Below are 21,061 nucleotides of genomic sequence, written 5' to 3'. Positions count from 1 at the left end.
ATTGATTCTCAAAACTATGTCCCAGTTTGTTTTGGTAAGTAAACCTCTCTTCCTGTTCACCACTTCTCTACCCTTCCAAACATCCTTCTTGTCCCTGGACCTTCCCTCATGCTGGGGCCACTGCTTCTACAACCATGGAGCCTATAAAAAAAATCCCATAGTTTCTAAGCATGTATGTAAAAAGACATGTGTTTATATGTATAAAGTAAACAGATCAAACTATAAATACCTTGCTTCTGGCTTTTGTGTTATGAATTCCTTTCACTACTTTGTGTAGTTCAATTTAGGTTTGCTTTAATAATTAGAAAGGTCTTGGGAAAATAATTTCCTCAGAGTGGGTTTTCACTCTCCTTGGCTTTCTCTTGTCATCTGCACATAAATAAGACTGTATCCCCATGGAAGGACAAGGCCTTGATCTCTGCCCCATTTCACAGCACTTTTATCAAGGAGAGTTCCTTTTTGTTGTTGTTAATTTAGTCTAGTCACATGGTACTGAGCTCATGACCTTAGTCAGGCTCCATTGCCTATACCACAGATGATCTCTAGGTTTCTGCCAAGATCCTCTCCAAATCACAGACCCTTCCCATGCCATAGCCAACCTTTCCAGTCAGACCAATCTACTCCAGGATTTGGCCAGGAAGCACATCTTGTACACCAGTCCAGTCTTCTCTGTCCACCCAACTTCATAATACCCAAGCTCTCTCCAACTTTCTGGCCTAACCCATCAACATTTCCTCTTCTGCTCCAACCGGCTCTGTTATATCAGAATGGGAACTAACAAAAGAAGTCCATGTGCCAAGATTTCATCACAAAAATATATCAAACCAGTTTTGTAGAAGTGTTTGCCAATGACAATTTTCTCGATGGACTCAGGACATAGTATTTAAAAGAACAACAGTAAACTTCATCAAAGAACTCAAGGGGTTTACAGAAGAAAAGGAAGATCAGTGAGATTAAGGAGAAATAACTTAGAGAGAATAAATGCCTGAGTGATACCTAAAAACCACAATCATACAGTTGATGGAAATGACAAAGATAATACAGGACATGAGGACAGAATTCAATGAGGAGATGGAAACATTGAAGAGAACTCAAACTGAAATGAAGATGGAATTAAAAACCCCAAATGAATTCACCAGGAAACTTGAAGGAAAGCCTTACAAATAGGACATAGAATCAGAAAATAGATTAGAACTTGAAGATCAGTGAGAGGATCTAGACCAAATAAGCGTGGAGCATGAACAGTTTAAAATACCACAAGAAAAGGATCACACAGGAAATGTGGGATACCATGCAAAACCCCAATCTTTGTATTATAGGCATAGATGAGGGAGAAGAATCTCAAGTTTAATAGGATGGACCAACTTTTCAACAAGATCATAGAAAAAAAACTTCCTAAACTAAGGAAAGTCACACCTAAGATGTAACTGTAAGAAGCATACTGTACATCAAATAGACAAGACAAAATATCTGCATCCTCATAACATATCTTAGTTAGAACAGAAACTCTACATAACAGAAAATGTGTCGAAAGCTGGAAGAGAAAAATAAATGTAGGCTACATATAAAAGAAAACCCATCAGAACACATCTGATTTCTCAGTGGCAACTCTGAAAGCCAGAAGATACTGGAGCAATGCATTCCCAGTCCTTTTCCTTTCTCTCTTTCTTTCTTTCTTTCTTTCTTTCTTTCTTTCTTTCTTTCTTTCTTTCTTTCTTTCTTTCTTTTTCTTTTCTTTCTTTCTGTCTGTCTTTCTTTCTTTTTTCTTTCTTCCGTCTTCTTTTATTTATTTATTTATTTATTTATTTATTTATTTATTTATTTATTTTTGTTAAACATACGGACTTCCTTTAACATACCAAAGCACACCGACTCTAATTCCTAAATAAATGAGTTACAATTCGTTGAAAATTTAAAGGCTTAATGGCAAAGTCCGAGGAAGGAAAGGAAAGGATTAAATACGTTTATTTTACAAACTGGCTGAAAAAGAAATTCAAGATAGTCAATAGAATTCAGTACAGTCTCATCCTCCGTGACAGTTTGGAGGCGGGATGGTTATGTCCAGATAATCCCCTCTTTGGAGCTTCTGTGACTGCAGGGTCATGGAGTCATCGGTGCCCTTCCTGCCAGACATGGTGCTGCCAAATCTCCTTAACTCGGTAGCCAGGTCTTTTAACATTCATAAAAATAATTGCAAAATTGAAGTGTGTGCCCTTCTTTCTGACTTCCGGGTAGACTTCCTTTACTAAACTAGTCAGTTCTTTCAAGGTTACATCTGTTCAGGTGTAGATCTGCAGCTCGCTCGAAGGCACGTTCCCTCGGGAGAACGCCTCCATCTGGTGGTGGAAGCCATTGGTGGTGGTGAAGACCCGCAGCAAGAGCAGACAGGTCTTCTCGCGGTCCATCAGCTTCTCCGGCTCTTTCTTAATTTCCTCCTGCGTAACAGGCGATTCTACCCCTGTCTTCTTCCTACCGCCCGGGGGATGCTCGCCCTGACCTCCGACCCCTGCATCGAGCATGAGCTAGTCCGCGTTCCCAGTCCTTAAAGACTATGATGAAGGCCTAGATTGATATATTTAGTAAAACTATCTCCCAATACTGATGGAGACAGAAAAAAACTTTCTATAACATAAACATGCTTTAAAAGTTTATTTTCAACAAACCAAACGTAAAGGAATACAATATTATTTCTGACCGAAGAGAAAAATGAGCAGAGCAGAAAAAATGTGGGAAGAAATAATGAGCCATAAGCACTAAAGCACAAAGTATCACTGAGAACAGAGTGCTGAAAATCAACAACAGGATGAATATAATCAACGCACACTTCAATAACAAATTTAAATAATAGCCTCAATTTCCCAATCAAATGACACAGGCTGACTAATGGATCAAGAAACAAAATTTATCTATGTGTTCTTTATAAGAAACACAGCATTAAAGATAGACACTGCCTTAGAATAAAAGGATGGGCAAAAGTATTCCAATCAAATGGGACCAGGAAGCAAGCATGCATCAATATCCTACTCTGACAAAATAGACATCAAACAAAAACTAATCTCAAGAGATAAAGAGGTATACTTCATTCTAATCAAGTGAACAATTAACATAGAAGACATAATTATCATAAACATCCACCAAACTCTAGAGTGCTCAGTTTCATAAGAAATATATTACGGAACAAAAAAACAAACAAACAAACAAAAAAAGAACAAAAAAAAAAAAAAAAAAACAAACAAAAAGTCATGCTCAATCCTTACACACCAAGAAAATGTTGGCTAATTCCAGGTTACACCATGTTTTACATGTACTTTTTGCTCATTGTAAATAGTGAGACCTTAATGCAGATTATCAAACCTTAAAAAAAAAGAAAAAAAAAAGCCAAGCACTGACACAATTGTATTTGTATACATTTATGCAAAAATGTTTAAATTTTTTTCTTTTATTTTTGTTTTTTAAAATAAAGTTTAAAAAATATATTACGGGATTTAATGGCAGAAATTAACAATAATCCATTAGTAGGTGATTTCAATACTTTCTCGAATAAATAGGCCATTTGGAAAAAAAGCTCAAAGAATGGGGCAGAATCTTTACCTGCTACATATATGACAGGATTAATATACAAAATATATAAAGAACAAAAAGTAAAAAAAAAAAAAGAAAAAACCCAACCTATTAAAAATGAGTGTGGGGCTAGTGAAAGGCCAGGATGAGGATGCCTTGGGCCTTCTTAGAAGAGAGAATAAAACACTCATGGGAGGAAATACAGGGACAAATAGAGGAGCAGGGGTTGGAGAAAAGATCATTCAGAGACTGCCTCATCTGGTGAATCCACAATGCTCCCTCCAAGAGCTAAAGACCATGTAATAAAATATCCCGACACCAGGCATGAGCAACCCTCTTTTGAGTGGTTGGACAGGGCTGTCTAAGACTCTTTACAAACAAACAGCTCATTGCCATTGCCACTGGTTGCCCCAAAGAGGTGGAAGATAAGTCCCTATTGCTCAAGCGAGTGTGCATTTCAGACACAGGGCTCAGAGATTCCTAAACTGGATCTGACCTGAATGCCTCCTCAATGAGGAATAGCCCTCAAGGTACCAGAAAGCACTATGCAAGCTTATAAAAGGAAGGAAGCAACCAGTATACCTAATTTGTTAGATGATACCTGTGAGTCACAATAACAACCAGCAAGGTCCAATAACCCTAGGTGTGCAAAAGTGGCATACATACTTTGCTAATAATCAACAACTCTCTAACTGGACTCAAGACCTAATCAACAAGAGGGATTCCATGGCTGGTAATGAACATCTAGCCAACAACTCAGGGCTAGTGAAGTCATGGATCTTGGAGGAGAACATACAACTCCACTTTACTAAACAGCATAATCCCTAATTACACCCACAAATAAGTGTAGGCCTCATCCTTCATCAAGAAAACTTGGCAACACAGAGACAATCCCAGAAGACCACAACCAACCAAAATGCAGAGTTGTAGAACTCAGTCCAAGTGGATATATCTACAACATACTATTGTACTTAAGGTGCAAGGAACATTGCGCATGGGGAAGTGAGAAGAATAGAAGAGCCAGAGGATCCGGGCATTTGCTGTGAAATTCTGTCTCCTAGAAATACCAGAAGCTACGCCCATAAGGTCTCACTGCCATGAGTTGTCTAAACATGAGCTGAACAAGGACAATAATATACATGCCAAAGTTGATGGGGGTAAATAGCAGGAGGTCTCAACCTTACACAAAGAATTACAGGAAACTAAAGAATACTAGGAGTGGTAGAAATAGTCTTCTTTAAGGGAGAGCATGCTAATTCATTATCCAATACCAAACGATCATCCTTAAAACATACATTGGAGTAACATTATACAGACTGAATGGGTTATATTTAGAAATATATATGTATATCCATATATGTATATAACAACTATTAATGAAAAAAAGAGGACTTAAATTTGGAAGAATACAGAGGTATTATGGCAGGGAACAGTGGGAGGAAAAAGAAGGGAGAAATTATATAATTCCAAAAATAAATGAAAATGTGGTGAAAAAAAAGAGGTTTATTTGTATCTCATTTTTGAAGATCCAAAAGTATGCCAATAGCATCTAGTCAACTCTATTAAGGGCCTTATTGGCCACATCACCTGGTAGGGCATGTGGATAAGATAGAAATTGGTTAAGAGCACTGACTGCTCTCCTAGAGGTCCTGAGTTCAAATCCCAGCAACCACATGGTGGTTCACAACCATCTGTAATGGGATCTGATGCCCTCTTCTGGTGTGTCTGAAGACAGCTACAGTGCACTCATATGCATTAAATAAATAAATAAATAAATAAATAAATAAATAAATAAATAAATATTTAAAACATTTTCATCTTGAGACAGGAAGTAAAAATGTTTTTTTTTTTTTTAGGACTCACACTCATGCCTTTACAATGTGTTCTCCTCAGAACTCATTACAGGAGAAGAGTATGTATTTCCTGTGGAATGCTCCCAATGTTTTAGGGACCACCCACTAGCACTTACCACTGAAAGGTCCTACCATTTCTCAGCCCTGTGGAAGCAAGTGTCCAACACATAAACCTTTCATGGAGGGATAAACAATATTCACACCTTAGCAGCCACCAACAGGATAATAACCACAAATTCTTAGATAGTAAGTGCTCAATAATATGAATAGGCCCTTAGTTGCTATTCGTCTAGACCATTACTCCATTATTACAGTGAACAGCCCAGATGGTAGATGGAGGAGACAATACTTGAGAGGGTTTGGAAATATTCAGTAACATGTTTGAGGTTGCAGAGTACAGTAGCCTTTTGAACTTAATTCTTAGGCTCCATAGTCCAGCTCCTCTAGTAAAAACATTCTTACTATCTTTACCTTCATGTGTTCAGACTAGGATGAAGAAGAGGGAATTTGGAACCATTGTAAATGAATCTAGTTAAAGATTCCAGTAACTTTGATGTGAAAAAAAATCCCCATAATATTAGGCAATCACATTAATCAACACAAAAACCACACATAGAGACCTATAGATATTCTAGTGTGCCTCAGGGTATAAATGGAAAGGTCTGTTTTGATGAAATAGCCATAATGAAATTCAGGACAATTTGTCCACATTATGCTGTGGATTAAGACAAATCTCAAATTGCAGCATGCATCTGACATGCCTATTAGGTGTCACATCCAGAACATCTGGAGTCAGCGTGAATGAGCTAGTACTTGACAATTTGCAATAAATAAATTATCCAGTTATGATTATATTGGTCCACACTAAAAGGGGCCATGGCACTCCAAAGTCTCATCATTCTGTCTTTCCTATATTCTATGGAGATATGATAGTATACAAGAATATTATAAAATTTGTCCTAATCCCGACAGTCTAGCTATGAGATTAATGGCCCTCGTAGACTCCTTTTTTTCTCTCTGGCATTTCAGATTGTAACTAATCACAAATCTGGGGTGTAACATTGCTGCTGAGGCAGGGTCTGTTTTTTTTTTTTTTTGCCACCTTTCTTGTCCCAGTATTAAGTAGGTAGTTAGCCTTGCTAAGCCCCATGTGACTAATCTATAGACTGGCTGCTTTCCAGAATCATAAGTACCTTGGTAAGCTTATGTGTAGAAGAGAGGCGAGGATGTAGTTCCATTGGAACCTAATATGCACAAGGCTCTGGGTGACATTCCTCAGCTTTACATAACTCAGAACTAGTGAACCACATGTATAATCCTAAGAGGTGGAGGCAAGAGGCTCTGAAGGATCATCAGTTAGCTAGTGATTTCAAGACCAGACTGGGCTACAAAGACAGCCCAATGGACAGATGGGAGAAGAGGGAGAGGTTGTATGATAAGAGAGAGAAGAATGAAAAGATGGAAGGAAAGAGAGAAAAATTATGTGTGGGAGTATGGGAACAAAGCCTTGAAGGAAAGAAAAGCAAGAGAAATTTCTACTTACAATATAGTAGGGAACCATAATGTCTTAGTTAGGGTTTTACTGCTATGAACAGACACCATGACTAAGGCAACTCTTATAAGCACAACATTTAATTGGGGCTGGTTTACAGGTTCAGAGGTTCAGTCCATTATTATCAAGGCAGGAACATGGCAGCATCCAGGCAGGCATGGTGCAGGGGGAGCTGAGAGTTCTACATCTTCATCTGAAGGCTAATAGCAGAATACTGACTTCCAGGCAGCTTGAATGAGTGTCTTAAAGCCCACACCCACAGTGACACACCTACTCCAACAAGGCCACACCTACTCCAAGAGGGCCGAACATATACAAACCATCACACATCGAGAACCTCAGGAAAATGACTAACACTGTGGTTCATGCTGAAGTTGGATTGAACCTCTCAGGCCTAGCTAGCTCTACCCTGGCTCCTCCATGCCTTGTAGTCACTGATTCAGGAGAGTAGAAAGCCTGTAAATCCCACACCTACTGGTAGAGGAGTCCACAAGCATGCTCCCCATCAGTTCTATTTAATACTTTATTAATCCCGACAAGGGGGAACCATCCATGTTAAGTGCTGTGGTGACCCTGATGTTCTTCATCCATTTCTGACAGGACAGGAGCTTGGGATGGGGGCAGTTCAGGGTTGTAAAGAGCCAACACTCCTATAAATACATTCTTTAAGACGATCCAGTGATCTCTGCTAGGCTGATTGGGAAGCCAGGAAAACACCTATGATCCTCAAAAGAGGAAATGGTTGGAGGATCAGAAAAGCCCTGCCTGCATTTTCACAAGGCCACCTTCCTTGTCTTTGCCACTGTTCATATCTGTCTAATGAAATTGAGATGACGAACAGTTTGATCACTCAAATCTGTCCATGAAGATCTCTTTCATGGTACCCCCAAAACTGATTGCAAAATGGACCCAGATATTCTTTCTGTTGCTTTACTCAGGACCACATTGTATGCACGACAGGGAAAACACTTCCCATCTAATTTGTACTCCAAATTATACTAATTCTTGTCATCTAGCTGTCCTAACCAAGAAGGATTATGCTGTATATCAGTTAATAGAGCATAGAGTTCAAACTCCTAGCAAAGCCCAAGCAATCAATAACTATTTGTTTTATGAGTTACATGAAACTTACCAAATTTGCTATTAATACTATAGTTCTCTAACATTTTCAATTATCAAGTTAATCCCTTGAAAAAGGGAGGCATAAAATTTTAGCAAGACTATATTGTTCTTTAGTGTTCCTATATGAAAAAGACTATAGCATTTAATGTTGCCACCCCAAATTACAAAAATGTGTCTTTTATTCAATTGAATTTGTCCAAAGGTTGCATTTCATGCAGGACAAAGGACATTATGAGCCACACTGTGTCTGAAATTATGTTCCCTATTATTATCTAACCAACCTTACCCAAAGGGATTATAATGTACATACTGAATAACATAATTGTAGTTTTCATCATATGTGAATTTGTCAATAACCATTCAGTGGACTAATGAATGCAATTCAAAGAACTTGTGATGTTCTCTAAAGTTTGACATTGGCCTGAACTTTGCGATATCAATGGAATAAGTTACAACAAAATCTGTATGCTTTTCTCCCCTAAAAATTTACCCAGACATTTCCTCAATTTCTTCACATTTTTTTTTTTGTAGCAGCAACTAGCTGAGATTTTACTGAGGTGGAGATTGGTTTTGAAAGTTATTTCAGGAAGATTCATACACTGGAAGCTGGGATTTCTTCAGCCCCACGAAAAGCATCTAGAACTTAAAGACACAAAGAATAGCACCCGTGAATGTTATAAAAACAAATTAAAGAAACACTACAGTAAAGGAATAGTATTTTCAAAGGAAAAGCAATGTATCCAGAACACATTGCATCTTATGTTTTAAAAGCATAGCTATGCCCTACAGGAGATCTGGGGTTCTGCAAGAAGGAAGTTAAAGAGAGTACAGAAAAACGAAAAGAGAATGTTCCACAATATCAGCTTCTTTGGTGTGGTGACTAAAAGCATAGCAGTCAACTACTGTCAGTTGTAAATGTACCTGCAACTGGAAATGTTTTCCTTTTAAAGATAAATTGACATATTCAGTAGTATTTCATCCTTCTCAAAACCAATGCAAATTGTATACATGGATACACATATATAACTGAATCTGTAGAAAGATATCTATACATGCAATTAGATTTACTGTGTTAATTGCAGACTGAGGGTATAGCTTGGTAGTGGCTTTGATCTCCTAGCACAGCAAAGAAGCCCAGAGGTTATTGCTCGGTAGTAGAAGAGTGCAAAGTTTTTAGTTAAGTTTTCAAATATTCTATGATGTAAATAAAAGGAAAACATAGGAAAGGGGCCCAAGGAAATTATTTTCTCCCTCCCTAAATTCAGTGAGAAGCTTGTTTGGAGTTAATGCTTCCCAGATCCCCTGGTTATATCTAGATTAGATTTTGTCCATGAATTTGGTTCCTCAGGCCTGGGCACAGGGATCCAGAGGCAGCAAGAGAAGTAGTGGATAGAGAGCCTCCTTCCCTTCTGAGATTACTCTGGATGAGGGAAGGGATGTCATTGGAAACGACGTAGAGGACACTGATAGAGGGGGTTGTGGGACCTCGGCTCAAGGACTAGGGGATCTTGGCATACCTGTTAGGGATGCCATCTGAGCTTCCGTCAGGGGCATTGCACACTGCCCATTCTGCAAGCCTGTGCCACGAGCCTCTCTTTTTTCTTTGGTGATAGGAGGCCTTGGTGGAGTACCTGGATAATCAGTATCTTGGGACTCGGCGAGGAGTTGCTGAGATAGCTCAAACTCAACTAGCCTCCTCTGCAGCATATCACGCTCAAACATCACTTGCTTCAGGTTGTCTTTTGCACTGTGAAGCTCAGAGATCACTTCATCACGTTCCTCACGCAGCCGTTGCAGGTCTGTGGCCAGAGTCCAGGTGGCTGCCTCCTGCTCTTCTACCTGATTGTGCAGCTGCCGAACACGTCGCAACTGCTTTTCTCGTTGTCTCACAGCCACCCTCACTCCCAGTGCCAGAGCACTCCAGGCACAGGCCCTCTTGATGGAACGCGGAACTTGGGTATCAACCACCACAGACTTCAGGCCATCTTCTATATCCTTCCAGGGCCGTGAACGGAAGGTCAGGTAGAAGCCAGGGCCACCACCGTTTCTTGTCACCTCTTCATTAATGAACAGAACCACTTTACAGTGGCGGAAACCACTCTTGGGGTCATCAACGTCAACGGCCATGTTCAAACCTGCTCTAAGTAGTGGACTGAAATTGGCTCACCGGTCAACTCCGTGCCTTATCCAGTCCTGGGTCCTAGCGCCTGCCTTCTTCCTCCCCCTCCTTACACTGAAGCCCAGAAGTCTTAGGGCCACTCACAGCAACTCCTCCCACGCAAGAGATTAACATACCACGTCATAGACATGGGCTATGAGTCCTGTAGCATGGCCTGCTTGGACCAAAATGCCGTTAAAGAGATATTTCTTGCTTGTCTGGCAAGTTGAGTATTTGCACTTTAAAGTACGTCATGGTAATACAAATGTCCTCAGAACAGCAGTGAGTCCATGGTTTCCTGAGAGTTTCTGAAAGGTAGCAACATATCAGCACCCTCTCTGGCATGGATTTTTTTCTTTCTCCCCTTCGCCCTCCTTCTCCCTCCTCCTCTTTCTTCTTCCTTGCCCCCCTTCCTCTCTTCTTCCTCCTTCCCCCTCCTTCTCTCCCCCTTCTTTCTTTCCATCTTCCATTTCTTTTTAAAAGTCACATATCCCCCTGTAAAGCCCATATTTTTGTATCGAAGTTTTTATGTAGCACCAAGTTTCTCAAATCAAACATGAGTGATAGAACTCCCTCGGTTTTCCCTTTAAACACTTAATCTTGTTCTAGATCCCAGGAATCCCTATTCTGTTTTCTCGGCGTTTCTATCGTTGTTTATCTGTCCTATTTGTCAAGATAGGTTCCTTGCCCTGTAGCTCAGATTGGTCTGGATCTCACTACTGATCTTCCCCGTGCCAGGATTACTGGTCGATTTTAGGGTCTTTCATTACCTGTTTTTTCTGCATAGCGCCCCTCCCTTGTACTACTGGATAACTTGTTCAATACAGTAAAGCTGGTCCTGTTCCTTCTTCCATCCTTAAACACAGTTTCTGTTCCACGTCTTGCATTTGTCAACACCACCCTATGCTACGATTAGGTTTTCACTCCCAAAACTTGAGTGAAAATTCCAAAGACAGGCAGCAGTCTCTACCTTCCTATGAAAGCTATGTTCGGCAGGTGGTTCTTCTGTGGTGCTTCAGCACAGTGTGGCTCTGTTGACTGTGCCTTCTTTGGGATTCCACATTGGCTTAGGTTTCCTTTTGGCCTTTTAAAAGGGGTTTATGTTTGTTTTATAAGTGCGTGTGTTAGTTGTGGAGAGATGGCTGCTCTTCCAGAGCACCTGGGTTTGATTCTCAGCATCCACATGGTAGCTCCCAACCCTATCACTCCAGTTCAGGGAATCCAACATGCTCTGTGGCTTTCCTGACAACATCTCCTTGTCTCCTTCCTCTTCCTGATGAGTTCCTGTGGTTTGTTCTGATGCATCTCCCTTCCTAACTGCCTCCTGGTGCCTTCTCCTTCTCTCTGGCTACTTTTCTCCCCCTTTCAAATGGTTCACACTTCTGCTTTCATGTCACATGTATTCCAGCACTCTCTCCCCCACCTAATTTCACCTGTAGTTTCCTACCCATGCATATCTACACCTAGATCTTACCTTAAATCTAAGTTCTACTTTATGAGAGGAGACCTATGATATCTGTCTCTGATTTGTGTAATTTATGGTAATGGTTTCCAAGTCAATCTATTCTCTTGCAAAAGCCACGATTTCACTTTTCATTCTGGCTGAATACAATTCCAATGTGTATATGCCCCATACTTTATCTATTTACTTATTTTTATTTGTATTTATTTTATCTGTTGATGTAAACATAGACTGATTGCATTTCTTAGCTTCTGTGAATACAGCACCAAGCATCTTTATGATATATGTTGACTTAGAGTCCTTCAGGCATATAGTGGTATAGCTGGGTCATGTGGTAGTTCTATTTTTAGTTTTTTTGAGGAACTTGCATGCTGATTTCCATAGTAGCTTCACAAGTTTACATCCCCACCAACAGTATATAAGAATTCCTCTTATCCCACATCCTTGGTAGCATTTTTCATTAGTTTTGATGACAGTCTTTCTGACTGGGGTGAGAAGGAATCTCAAAGTACTTTTAAATTTCATTTTCATGATGACTAATGAGATGAGATTTTTTTCAAGTATTTATTGGCATTAGCATTTTTCTTTCGAGAGCTCTCTATTCAGTTCATCAGTGCTTATAATGATTGGATGATTTCTTTTTGCTGCTTAATATTGTGGCTCTCTCTATATTCATCATCACCGGGCTCTTTTTTCTCTACATTGTGGAGATCAGAAGACAGGATGTGTTTAGCTTTTACTTGGGTTCCAGGGATCCAAATTCAGGTTGCTAGTCTTGTACATCCAGTACTTTTACCCACAGATCCACAGATGCATCTGCCTCTGTGATAATAATTTGAGATCAGGTATGATGATACCTTCAGCATCATTCATTGTACTTAGGATTTTGCAGGTTCTTTCTTTGTTCCATTATGAATTGTTTTCATTCATTCCTTAAACAATGTCACTCATATTTTGATAGAGATTACATTGAACTTATAGGTCGATTTAAGTAATACAGCCGTTTCACAACATAAATTCTGCCAATTCATGAGTATAGGAGGTTTATCTTCTGGTGTCTCCTTAAGTTTATTTTTTTTTCTTTTCCTGTTGTATTTTGCTCAAGATATTTTCCCCCAAATTAGTCGAGAACCAAGATGTTGAGACCTCACAAACAGGGCGACCGAGCACAGAGAGACAGGGAGGAAAGGACTACCAACTTGCTCCCAGGGACTGGAGAAATTTAAAAAATAAAAAGAAAATAAAAAAGAAGGTTGGATCCATCAGTCTTCTGTGCTAGTCATCCTCGCCTTCATCCTCCTCTCCTTCCTCCCCTTCATCCTCATCATCATCTTCTTCACCTTCATCCTCATCTCCTTCTTCATCAATATCTTCCAACCCTTCTTCCTCTTCCTCTTCATCGTCATCATCATCATCCTCTGCCTCTCCTTCTTCATCATCCATATCCGGAACCAAATAGTACTGCAAGGGATTTGGCCAAATGTCGTCTTTGATGACCTCCCCTAACTCGTCAGCCCCCGCGTCGGAGTGGTCGGTGAACCAGGTGAAGAAGCTCTCAGGCTTCTCGTGCTGCCTCTTCCTGCTCGCTTTATTCTGCGTTTGACTCGAGCGTTTTGTCAGATCCTTTCCAGATTTCCATTTGATCTCGGTGGACTTTGAAGACGGGTCACCACTCTCATTCAGATGAAATTCTTTGGAAAGAACTTTATTTTCGAAGTAAGGATTTTCATCAAAATAAAAATCTATTTTGTAACCTGATTTAATGTCTTCAAATTCTTTCACTTCGACTCTGGTCAAATAATGCAGGGCCTCCTCATCTTTCTCCCCAAGCAGTGCAGACACTTGTGGATGGTTGACAAATGTTGTTACCCAAAAATTTGGGATTTTGGCGATCAATTCTGACCTCTTCTGAAAAAACGGTTGGCAGAGTTTGTTATATTTTTGTTCTACTTTCAAAATTTCCTCACTGGCTTGTTCATTAAGTCTGTCTGTTTCATTTTGTACTTCATCAATATGTTCAATGGCTTCTTGCTGTTCTTTTTCTCCCTTCCGCAGGCAGGCCTGGAGAGGCCGACTTGTCTTCCAGCTTTGGGGCAGCAGCGGGTCTGGGTTTCTTGGACTGAGGCAGGATCGCAGACTGCGGCTTCGGGGCCATGGCGTTAGGGATGTGGCCAGGAGACCGAGGCCAGAGCCACGACGTTCACAGCAGGAAGAAAGTCGCAGGAACTCTAAGTTTATTTTTTTATTCTGTTAATGTTTCCACTGTAGAGGCCTTTACCTCTTTTGCTAAGTTTATTACTAGGTGTTAATTTTTATCTGTGTCTGTCTGTCTGTCTGTCTGTCTATCTATCTATCTATCTATCTATCTATCTATCTATCTATCTATCTATCTATCTATTTACCTACCTACCTACCTACCTACCTACCTACCTACCTACCTACCTACCTATCTATCTATCTACCTACCTACCTACCTACCTACCTACCTACCTACCTACCTACCTACCTACCTATCTATCTATCTATCTATCTATCTATCTACCTACCTACCTACCTACCTACCTACCTACCTACATATCTATCTATCTATCTATCTATCTATCTATCTATCTATCTATCTATCTATCTATCTATCTATCTATCTATCTATCTATCATCTTTAGTTTTTCAAGACAAGGTTTCAAAGTGTAGTCCTGGCCATCCTGGAACTTGCTTTGAAGATCAGGCTGGCCTCAAACTCAGAAATTCACCTGCTTCTACCTCACAAGTGTTGGGATTAAAGGCTTCTGCCACCACCTAGCAAGTATTTATTTTAAGCTATTGTGAATGGCACTTCCCCCCATTATTTCTTTCTTGCCAAATTTATTCTTATATGGTGCAGGTTGATTTGTATCCTATTACTTTGATAAAAATGTTTATCAGTTCTGGAAATGAAATGATTTCATAGTTAAAAAAAGTAAATAACTCTCAAATGAACATCCTACTGATGTACCCCCAAGATCTTAGAAAATGAGTATAATACAAACAAAAAATGAGTCTAAAATAACAATGGTCATAGTTTTGTTGCCATTAAGTACAGTGTTGGCTATAGATTAATCATACACCTTTGCCCTCATTATTTTGAGGTATATTCCCTCCATTCCTTGGTTATTTTTAGGGCTTTTATCATGACAAAAGAAATGTCAAATTTTGTTGCAGATCTTTGGCACATTAGATGAGATTATCACATAGTTACTGCCATTAATTCTGTTTGTGTATTATATTACACTTCTTCTTTTGCTAATGGTAAATCAAACTTGCATTCCTGGAATGGAAACAGTTCATCTGTGCTGTATGATCTTCTTAATGTATTCTGGCAAACAGATTATAAAACATGTATTGAGAATCTTCACATCTATGTTCATCAGGAAAACTAGTCTATAACTTTCTCTTTTTTGTATGTGTCTCCCTTTAGTGTGGTTTTGCAGAATGTGTTATATAATATCATTGACTTTGCATTTTATAGAATAGGTTGAGAAACATTGGTGTTGGCTTTTTAATAGTTTGAAAGAATCTTGCAGTGAATCTGTCCAGTAAATCTTTACTTTGTTTAGAGAACATTTATTGGTACTTTAAATCTCTATATTTTAGGTCTGTTTAAGTTGTTTAAGTCATCTTGTCTTAGTTTTGGTATGTCATAGGTGTTTAAGAATTTGTTCATTTCATCTAGTCTAAATTTCTTGAATAGAAACTTTCCAAGTATTTTCCAATGCATCTCTAGATTTCACTGGAGTCTGTTATAACAACACCCGTTTCTTCTGTAATTTTATTAATTTGAGTATTTGTGGGGGGTTTTAATTTGGCTAGGGGATTCTGAGTCTTTTTTCTCTTAAGGGCCAGTTTTTTTTTGTTTGATTGATCCTATGGATTATTCCTAGTATCTAGTTTATTAATTTCTATATTGATCTTTATCTACTTATTTTTTGCTCTCTACTTCTTTGGGATTGCATTATACTCATTTTCTAAGACTTTGGGGTATATCAATAAGATATTTATTTGAGACTTCTTTACTTTTTCCTCTCTGAAATCATTTTATTTCCAGAGCTCACAAGGAAAATAGTCTTGGAAAATATATGTAATCACTGGATACAATCTTGAACCTACTGCTTTTTAACATATTCTAACTCTATTAGAGGATTTAATATAAATATTTATTAGTTATATTTTTATACATATGATAGCTGGAGTTGGTTTCCTTGGAAGAAAATTTGGTTTATATGAAGTCATGCATGTGAGTTTATCATAATGAGAATTACTGCCCCTTTGAGAAGGAAGCTGAAACAGGAACTTCCCCTATTTAAGAACTGGGAGAAAGAAATGTCTTTCTGAGAAGCTTTGTTACAGCCACACAAAATGAGACACTGAAATTAGATGGCAGATCTAACAATTTAGTTTAGATAATGAGACAGATTTTGCCTCTGGCCTGTTTCTGTGCATGACTCTACATTTTTGTTTTTAAAGTAGAGTTGGCTCATGATTTTTATTTTTAGTCTATCCTTCTTGTGAGATGTCTTCTTTTTTGGGCTTTTGTGATTTATTTTTTTATGCTTCCTTCCTCTTCCATGTGTACCATTTTTAAAGAAGGGAAAGCAATGCTGACTTAGTGGACACAGATTGCTTTAGTTTATATGTACCATGGAAGGTTGTTCTTTCATTTTAAAGGAGAATTTTGCAAGGTACAGTAGCCTTGCGTTGCAGTTGTTTATCCTCAGCACTTGAAATACGTCAGTCCATGTTCTCCTGGCTTTCAGGGTTTCTGCTGAGAAGTCTGCTATTGCTCTGATAGGTTTGCCTTTGTAAGTGACTTGACACTATTTTTTTTTTTTGTTCTGTGCTCTTAATATTTTAGCTATAATACAACAGCGAAAGGCTGTTTTCTGGTTGTGTCTAAATGGGATAAATACGTCTTACACTCCGATATCATTTTTTCCTCTGATTTGAAACTTTTCTTCAGGTAAAATTCCATTAATTATCGTTTCTGTCCATCCAGTCTGTATCTTAGCTCTCTGCATACAGCAGTTTTGTAAGTTTCACCCTTGTAATTGTGCCCCCAGGGATTTTAACTATTGCGGTCATGGGGCCTTTTTGCTACTATTGTGTGAATGTATTAATTTTTCAATATTTTTCTGTCTTGATATTATTTCTTCCACCTGGTCTATTATTGGTGCTTCCCACTGAGACCCTTTTTTAAAATTTATTACTTTCTTTTTCTTTTTCTTGTTGGATATTCTCTGTATTTACATTTTACATGTTATCCCCTTTCCACCAATCCTATCCCCTCCCCCCTCCCATTGCCTCCATGAAGGTGTTTCCTCTCCCAACCATTCACTCCCACCTCAGCGCCTTGACATTCCCCTACACTGGGAAAAAACGAGTCTTCAATGGACCAAAGGCCTCTCCGCTCATTGATGCCAGAGAGTGACATCCTCTGCTGCATACACAGTTGGAGCCACGGGTCTCTCCATGTGTACTTATTGGTTGGTGTTTTAGTCCTTGGAAGCTGTGGTGGGTTTGGTTAGTTAATAATTTTGCTCATCCCATGGGGATGCAGACCCTTTCAGCTCCTTCAGTCCCTTCTCTAGCTCTTTCATTGGGGTTCCCATATTCAGTCAAATGGTTAGCTGCAAGCATCCTTGTCTGTATCAGTATGGCTCTGGCAGAGTCTGAGGAGGCATCCATATTAGATTGCTGCCAGGAAGCACTACTTGACATCAGCAATAGTGTGTGGGTTTAGTGGCTGCTTATAGGATGGATCCCCAGGTGAGGCAGTCTTTGCATGATCTTTTCTCCAATCCCTGCTTCTCTATTTGTCCCATTATTTCCTCCCATGAGTGTTTTGTTCTCCCTTCTTAGAAAGACTGAGGCATTCCCATTTTTGCCGTCCTTGTCTTTGAGTTTCATAAGTTCTGTGAATTGTTTTTTTTGGTTATTAAAAGCTTTTTGAGCTAGTATCTGCTTATCAGTGAGTACATATCATGAGCGTTCTTTTGTGACTGGGTTACCTCACTTAGCATAATAGCTTCAAGTTCCATTCATTTGCCTAAAAATTTCATGAACTCATTGTTTCTGATAGCTGAGTAGTACACCATTGTGTAAATGTACCACAATTTCTGTATCCGCTCCTCTGTTGAAGGACATCTGGGTTCTTTCCAGCTTCTGGCTATTATAAATAAGGCTGCTCTGAACATGATGGAAAATGTGTCCTTGTTAGATGTTGAAGCCTCTTTTGGGTATATGCCCAGGAGTGGAATAACTGGGTCTTCAGGTAGTACTATGTCCAATTTTCTGAGGAATCTCCAGACTGATTTCAGAGTGGTTGTACCAATTTACAACCCCACCAACAGTGGAGAAGTGTTCCTCTTTCTCCACATCCTCACAAGCATCTGCTGTCATTTGAATTTTTGATCTTAGCCATTCTGGATGGCGTGAGGTAGAATCTCAGGGTTGTTTTGATTTGCATTTCCGTGATGGCTAATGATGTCAAGCATTTCCTTAGATGTTTCTCAGAAATTCGATATTCCTCAATTGAGAACTTCTTGTTTAGCTCTGTACCCCATTTTTTAGTAGGGTTGTTTGATTCTCTGGTGTCTAACTTCTGAAGTTCTTTGTATACCTTGGATATTAGGCCTCTACAAGATGTGGGGTTGGTAAAGATCTTCTCCCAATCTGTTGGCTGCCGTTTTGTTTTCTTGACAGTGTCCTTAGCCTTACAGAAACTTTGCAATCTCATTAAGTCCCATTTGTCAATCTTTGACCTTAGAGCACAAGCCATTGGTGTTCTGTTCAGAAAAATTTCACCTGTGCCTATGTGTTCTAAGGTTTTCCCTACTTTCTCTTCTAATAGTTTCAGTGTACCTGGTTTAATGTGGAGACCTTTGATCCACTTGCACTTGAGCTTTGTACAAGGAGATAAGAAAAGGTCAATTTTCATTCTTCTGCAAGCTGAGTGCCAGTTGGACCAACATCATTTGTTGAAGAGGCTGTCCTTTTTTCATTGACTATTTACATCTCCTTTGTCAAAAATCAAGTGACCATATATGTGAGGGCTCATTTCCGGATATTCTATTCTATTCCACTGATCCACCTGTCTATCCCTGTACCAGTACCATGCAGTTTTTAGTACAATTGCCTTGTAATATAGCTTGAGGTCAGGGATAGTGATTCCCGCAGATGTTTTTTTGTTGTTGAGGATGGATTTTGCTATTCTAGGACTTTTGTTATTCCAGATGAAATTGCACATTGTTCTTTCCAACTCTATGAAGAATTGGGTTGGAATTTTGATGGGGATTTCATTGAATCTGTAGATTGCTTTTGGTAAGAGGGCCATTTTTACAATGTTGATCCTTCCAATCCATGAGCATGGGAGATCGTTCCATTTTCTGAGATCTTCCTCGATTTCCTTCTTTAGAGATTTGAAGTTCTTGTCATACAGGTCCTTCACTTGCTTAGTTAGAGTCACACCAAGGTATTTCATAGTTTTTGTGACTATTGTGAAGGGTATCTTTTCCCTAACTTCTTTCTGCACATGTTTGTCCTTTGAGTAGAGGAAGGCTACTGATTTGTTTGAGTTAATTTTATATCAAGCTACTTTGCTGAACTTGTTTATGAGCTGTATAAGTTCTCTGGTGGAATTTTTGGGGTCACTTAAGTACACTATCATGTCATCTGCAAACAGTGATGTTTTTACTTCTTCCTTTCCAATTTGTATCCCTTTGATTTCCATTAGCTGTCTAATTGCTCCCCCAGGACTTCCAGTACTATGTTGAATAGGTAGTGGGAGAGTGGGCAGCCTTGTCTAGTCCCTGATTTTAGTGGGATTGCTTCAAGTTTCTCACCGTTAAGTTTGATGTTGTCTATTGGTTTGCTGTATATTGCTTTTATTATGTTTTGGTATGGGCCTTGGATTCCTGTTCTATCCAAGACTTTTAACATGAAGGGGTGTTGAATTTTGTCTAATGCTTTCTCAGTATCTAGTGAGATGACCATGGGATTTTTTTCTTTGAGTTTGGTTATATGGTGGACTACGTTGATGAATTTTCATATATTAAACCATCCCTGTATGCCAGGGATGAAGCCTACTTGATAATGGTGAATGATCGTTTTGATGTGTTCTTGGATTCGGTCTGCAAGGATTTTGTTGAGTATTTTTGCATCCATGTTCATAAGTGAGATTGGTCTGAAGTTTTCTTTCCTTGTAGGGTCTTTGTGTGGTTAAGGAACAAGGGTTATTGTGGCCTCGAAAAATGAGTTAGGTACTGTTCCATCTGACTGTATTTTGTGGAATAGTTTGGAGAGTATTGGTATTAGGTCATCAATAAATGTCTGATAGAATTCTGTACTGAACCCATCTACACCTGGGCTTTTTTTGGTTGGGAGGCTTTTGATGACTGCTTCTATTTCTTTAGGTGCTATGGGATTATTAGATGGTTTACCTGGTCCTGGTTTAACTTTTGTATCTGGTAATTGTTTAGGAATTCATCCATTTCCTCCAGATTTTCCAGCTTTGTTGAGTATAGGCTTTTGTAGTAAGATCTGATGATTTCTTGAATTTCCTCAGTTTCAGTTGTTATTTCTCCACTTTCTTTTCTGATTTTGTTAACTTAGATACTCTCTCTTTGCTCTCTAGTTATTCTGGCTAAGGGTTTATCAATCTTGTTAATTTTCTCAAAGAACCAGCTCTTGGTTTTGTTGATTCTTTGAATGGTTCTTTTTGTTTCTATTTGGTCAATTTCTGCTCTGAGTTTGATTATTTCTTGCTGTCTACTCCTCTTGAGTGTATCTGTCTGCTTCCTTTTGTTCTAGAGCTTTCAACTGTGTTGTCAAGTTGCTAGTGAATGCTCTCTCCAGTTGCTTTTTGAAAGCACTCAGAGCTATGAATTTTTGTCTTAGTATTGCTTTCATTGCATCCCATAGGTTTGGGTATATTGTGTTTTCCTTTTCATTAAATTCTAGAATATCCTTAATTTTTCTTTATTTCTTCTTTGACCCTGCTATCATTTAATAGAGCATTGTTTAGTTTCCATGTGTATGTGGGCTTTTTGTTGTCTTTGTTGTTATTATAGACCAGCCTTAGACTATGGTGATCTGATAGGATGCATGGGAGTATTTCAATCTTCTTATATCTACTGAGGCTTGTTTTGTGACCAATTATATGGTCAATTTTCGAGAAGGTGCCGTGGGTTGCTGAAAAGAAGTTGTATTCTTTTGTTTTAGGATGATGTGTTCTGTAGATGTCTCTTAATTCCAATTGGTTCATAACCTCTGCTAGTTCCACTGTGTCCTTGTTCAATTTCTGTTTCCATGATCTGCCACTG

General features: G+C 39.0%; 1 protein-coding gene and 2 pseudogenes across 3 annotated transcripts; all 3 read right to left on the bottom strand.

Moving 5' to 3' along the window:
* Nucleotides 1-2,023: 2,023 nt before the first annotated feature.
* LOC308415138 (histone deacetylase complex subunit SAP18-like) lies at nucleotides 2,024-2,519 on the bottom strand (annotated as a pseudogene). Its single transcript has one exon. The product of its transcript is annotated as a histone deacetylase complex subunit SAP18-like (transcript).
* A 7,060-nt stretch (nucleotides 2,520-9,579) lies between these two features.
* On the bottom strand, nucleotides 9,580-10,215 carry LOC308415137 (testis-expressed protein 13C-1-like; the record flags this gene model as incomplete). Its single annotated transcript, XM_080910196.1, has 1 exon — nucleotides 9,580-10,215. The coding sequence occupies one exon, from the start codon at nucleotides 10,213-10,215 to the stop codon at nucleotides 9,580-9,582; it is 636 nt and encodes a 211-aa protein (XP_080766322.1).
* Nucleotides 10,216-12,916: 2,701 nt separating this feature from the next.
* LOC308415612 (protein SET-like) lies at nucleotides 12,917-13,863 on the bottom strand (annotated as a pseudogene). Its single transcript has one exon. The product of its transcript is annotated as a protein SET-like (transcript).
* Between the last annotated feature and the right edge of the window lie 7,198 nt (nucleotides 13,864-21,061).

This window comes from Micromys minutus (genome assembly GCF_963924665.1).
Source record: "Micromys minutus genome assembly, chromosome: X".
In the NCBI taxonomy this organism is placed as follows: Eukaryota; Metazoa; Chordata; class Mammalia; order Rodentia; family Muridae; genus Micromys; species Micromys minutus.
This window is presented reverse-complemented; position numbering and strand designations above follow the sequence as displayed.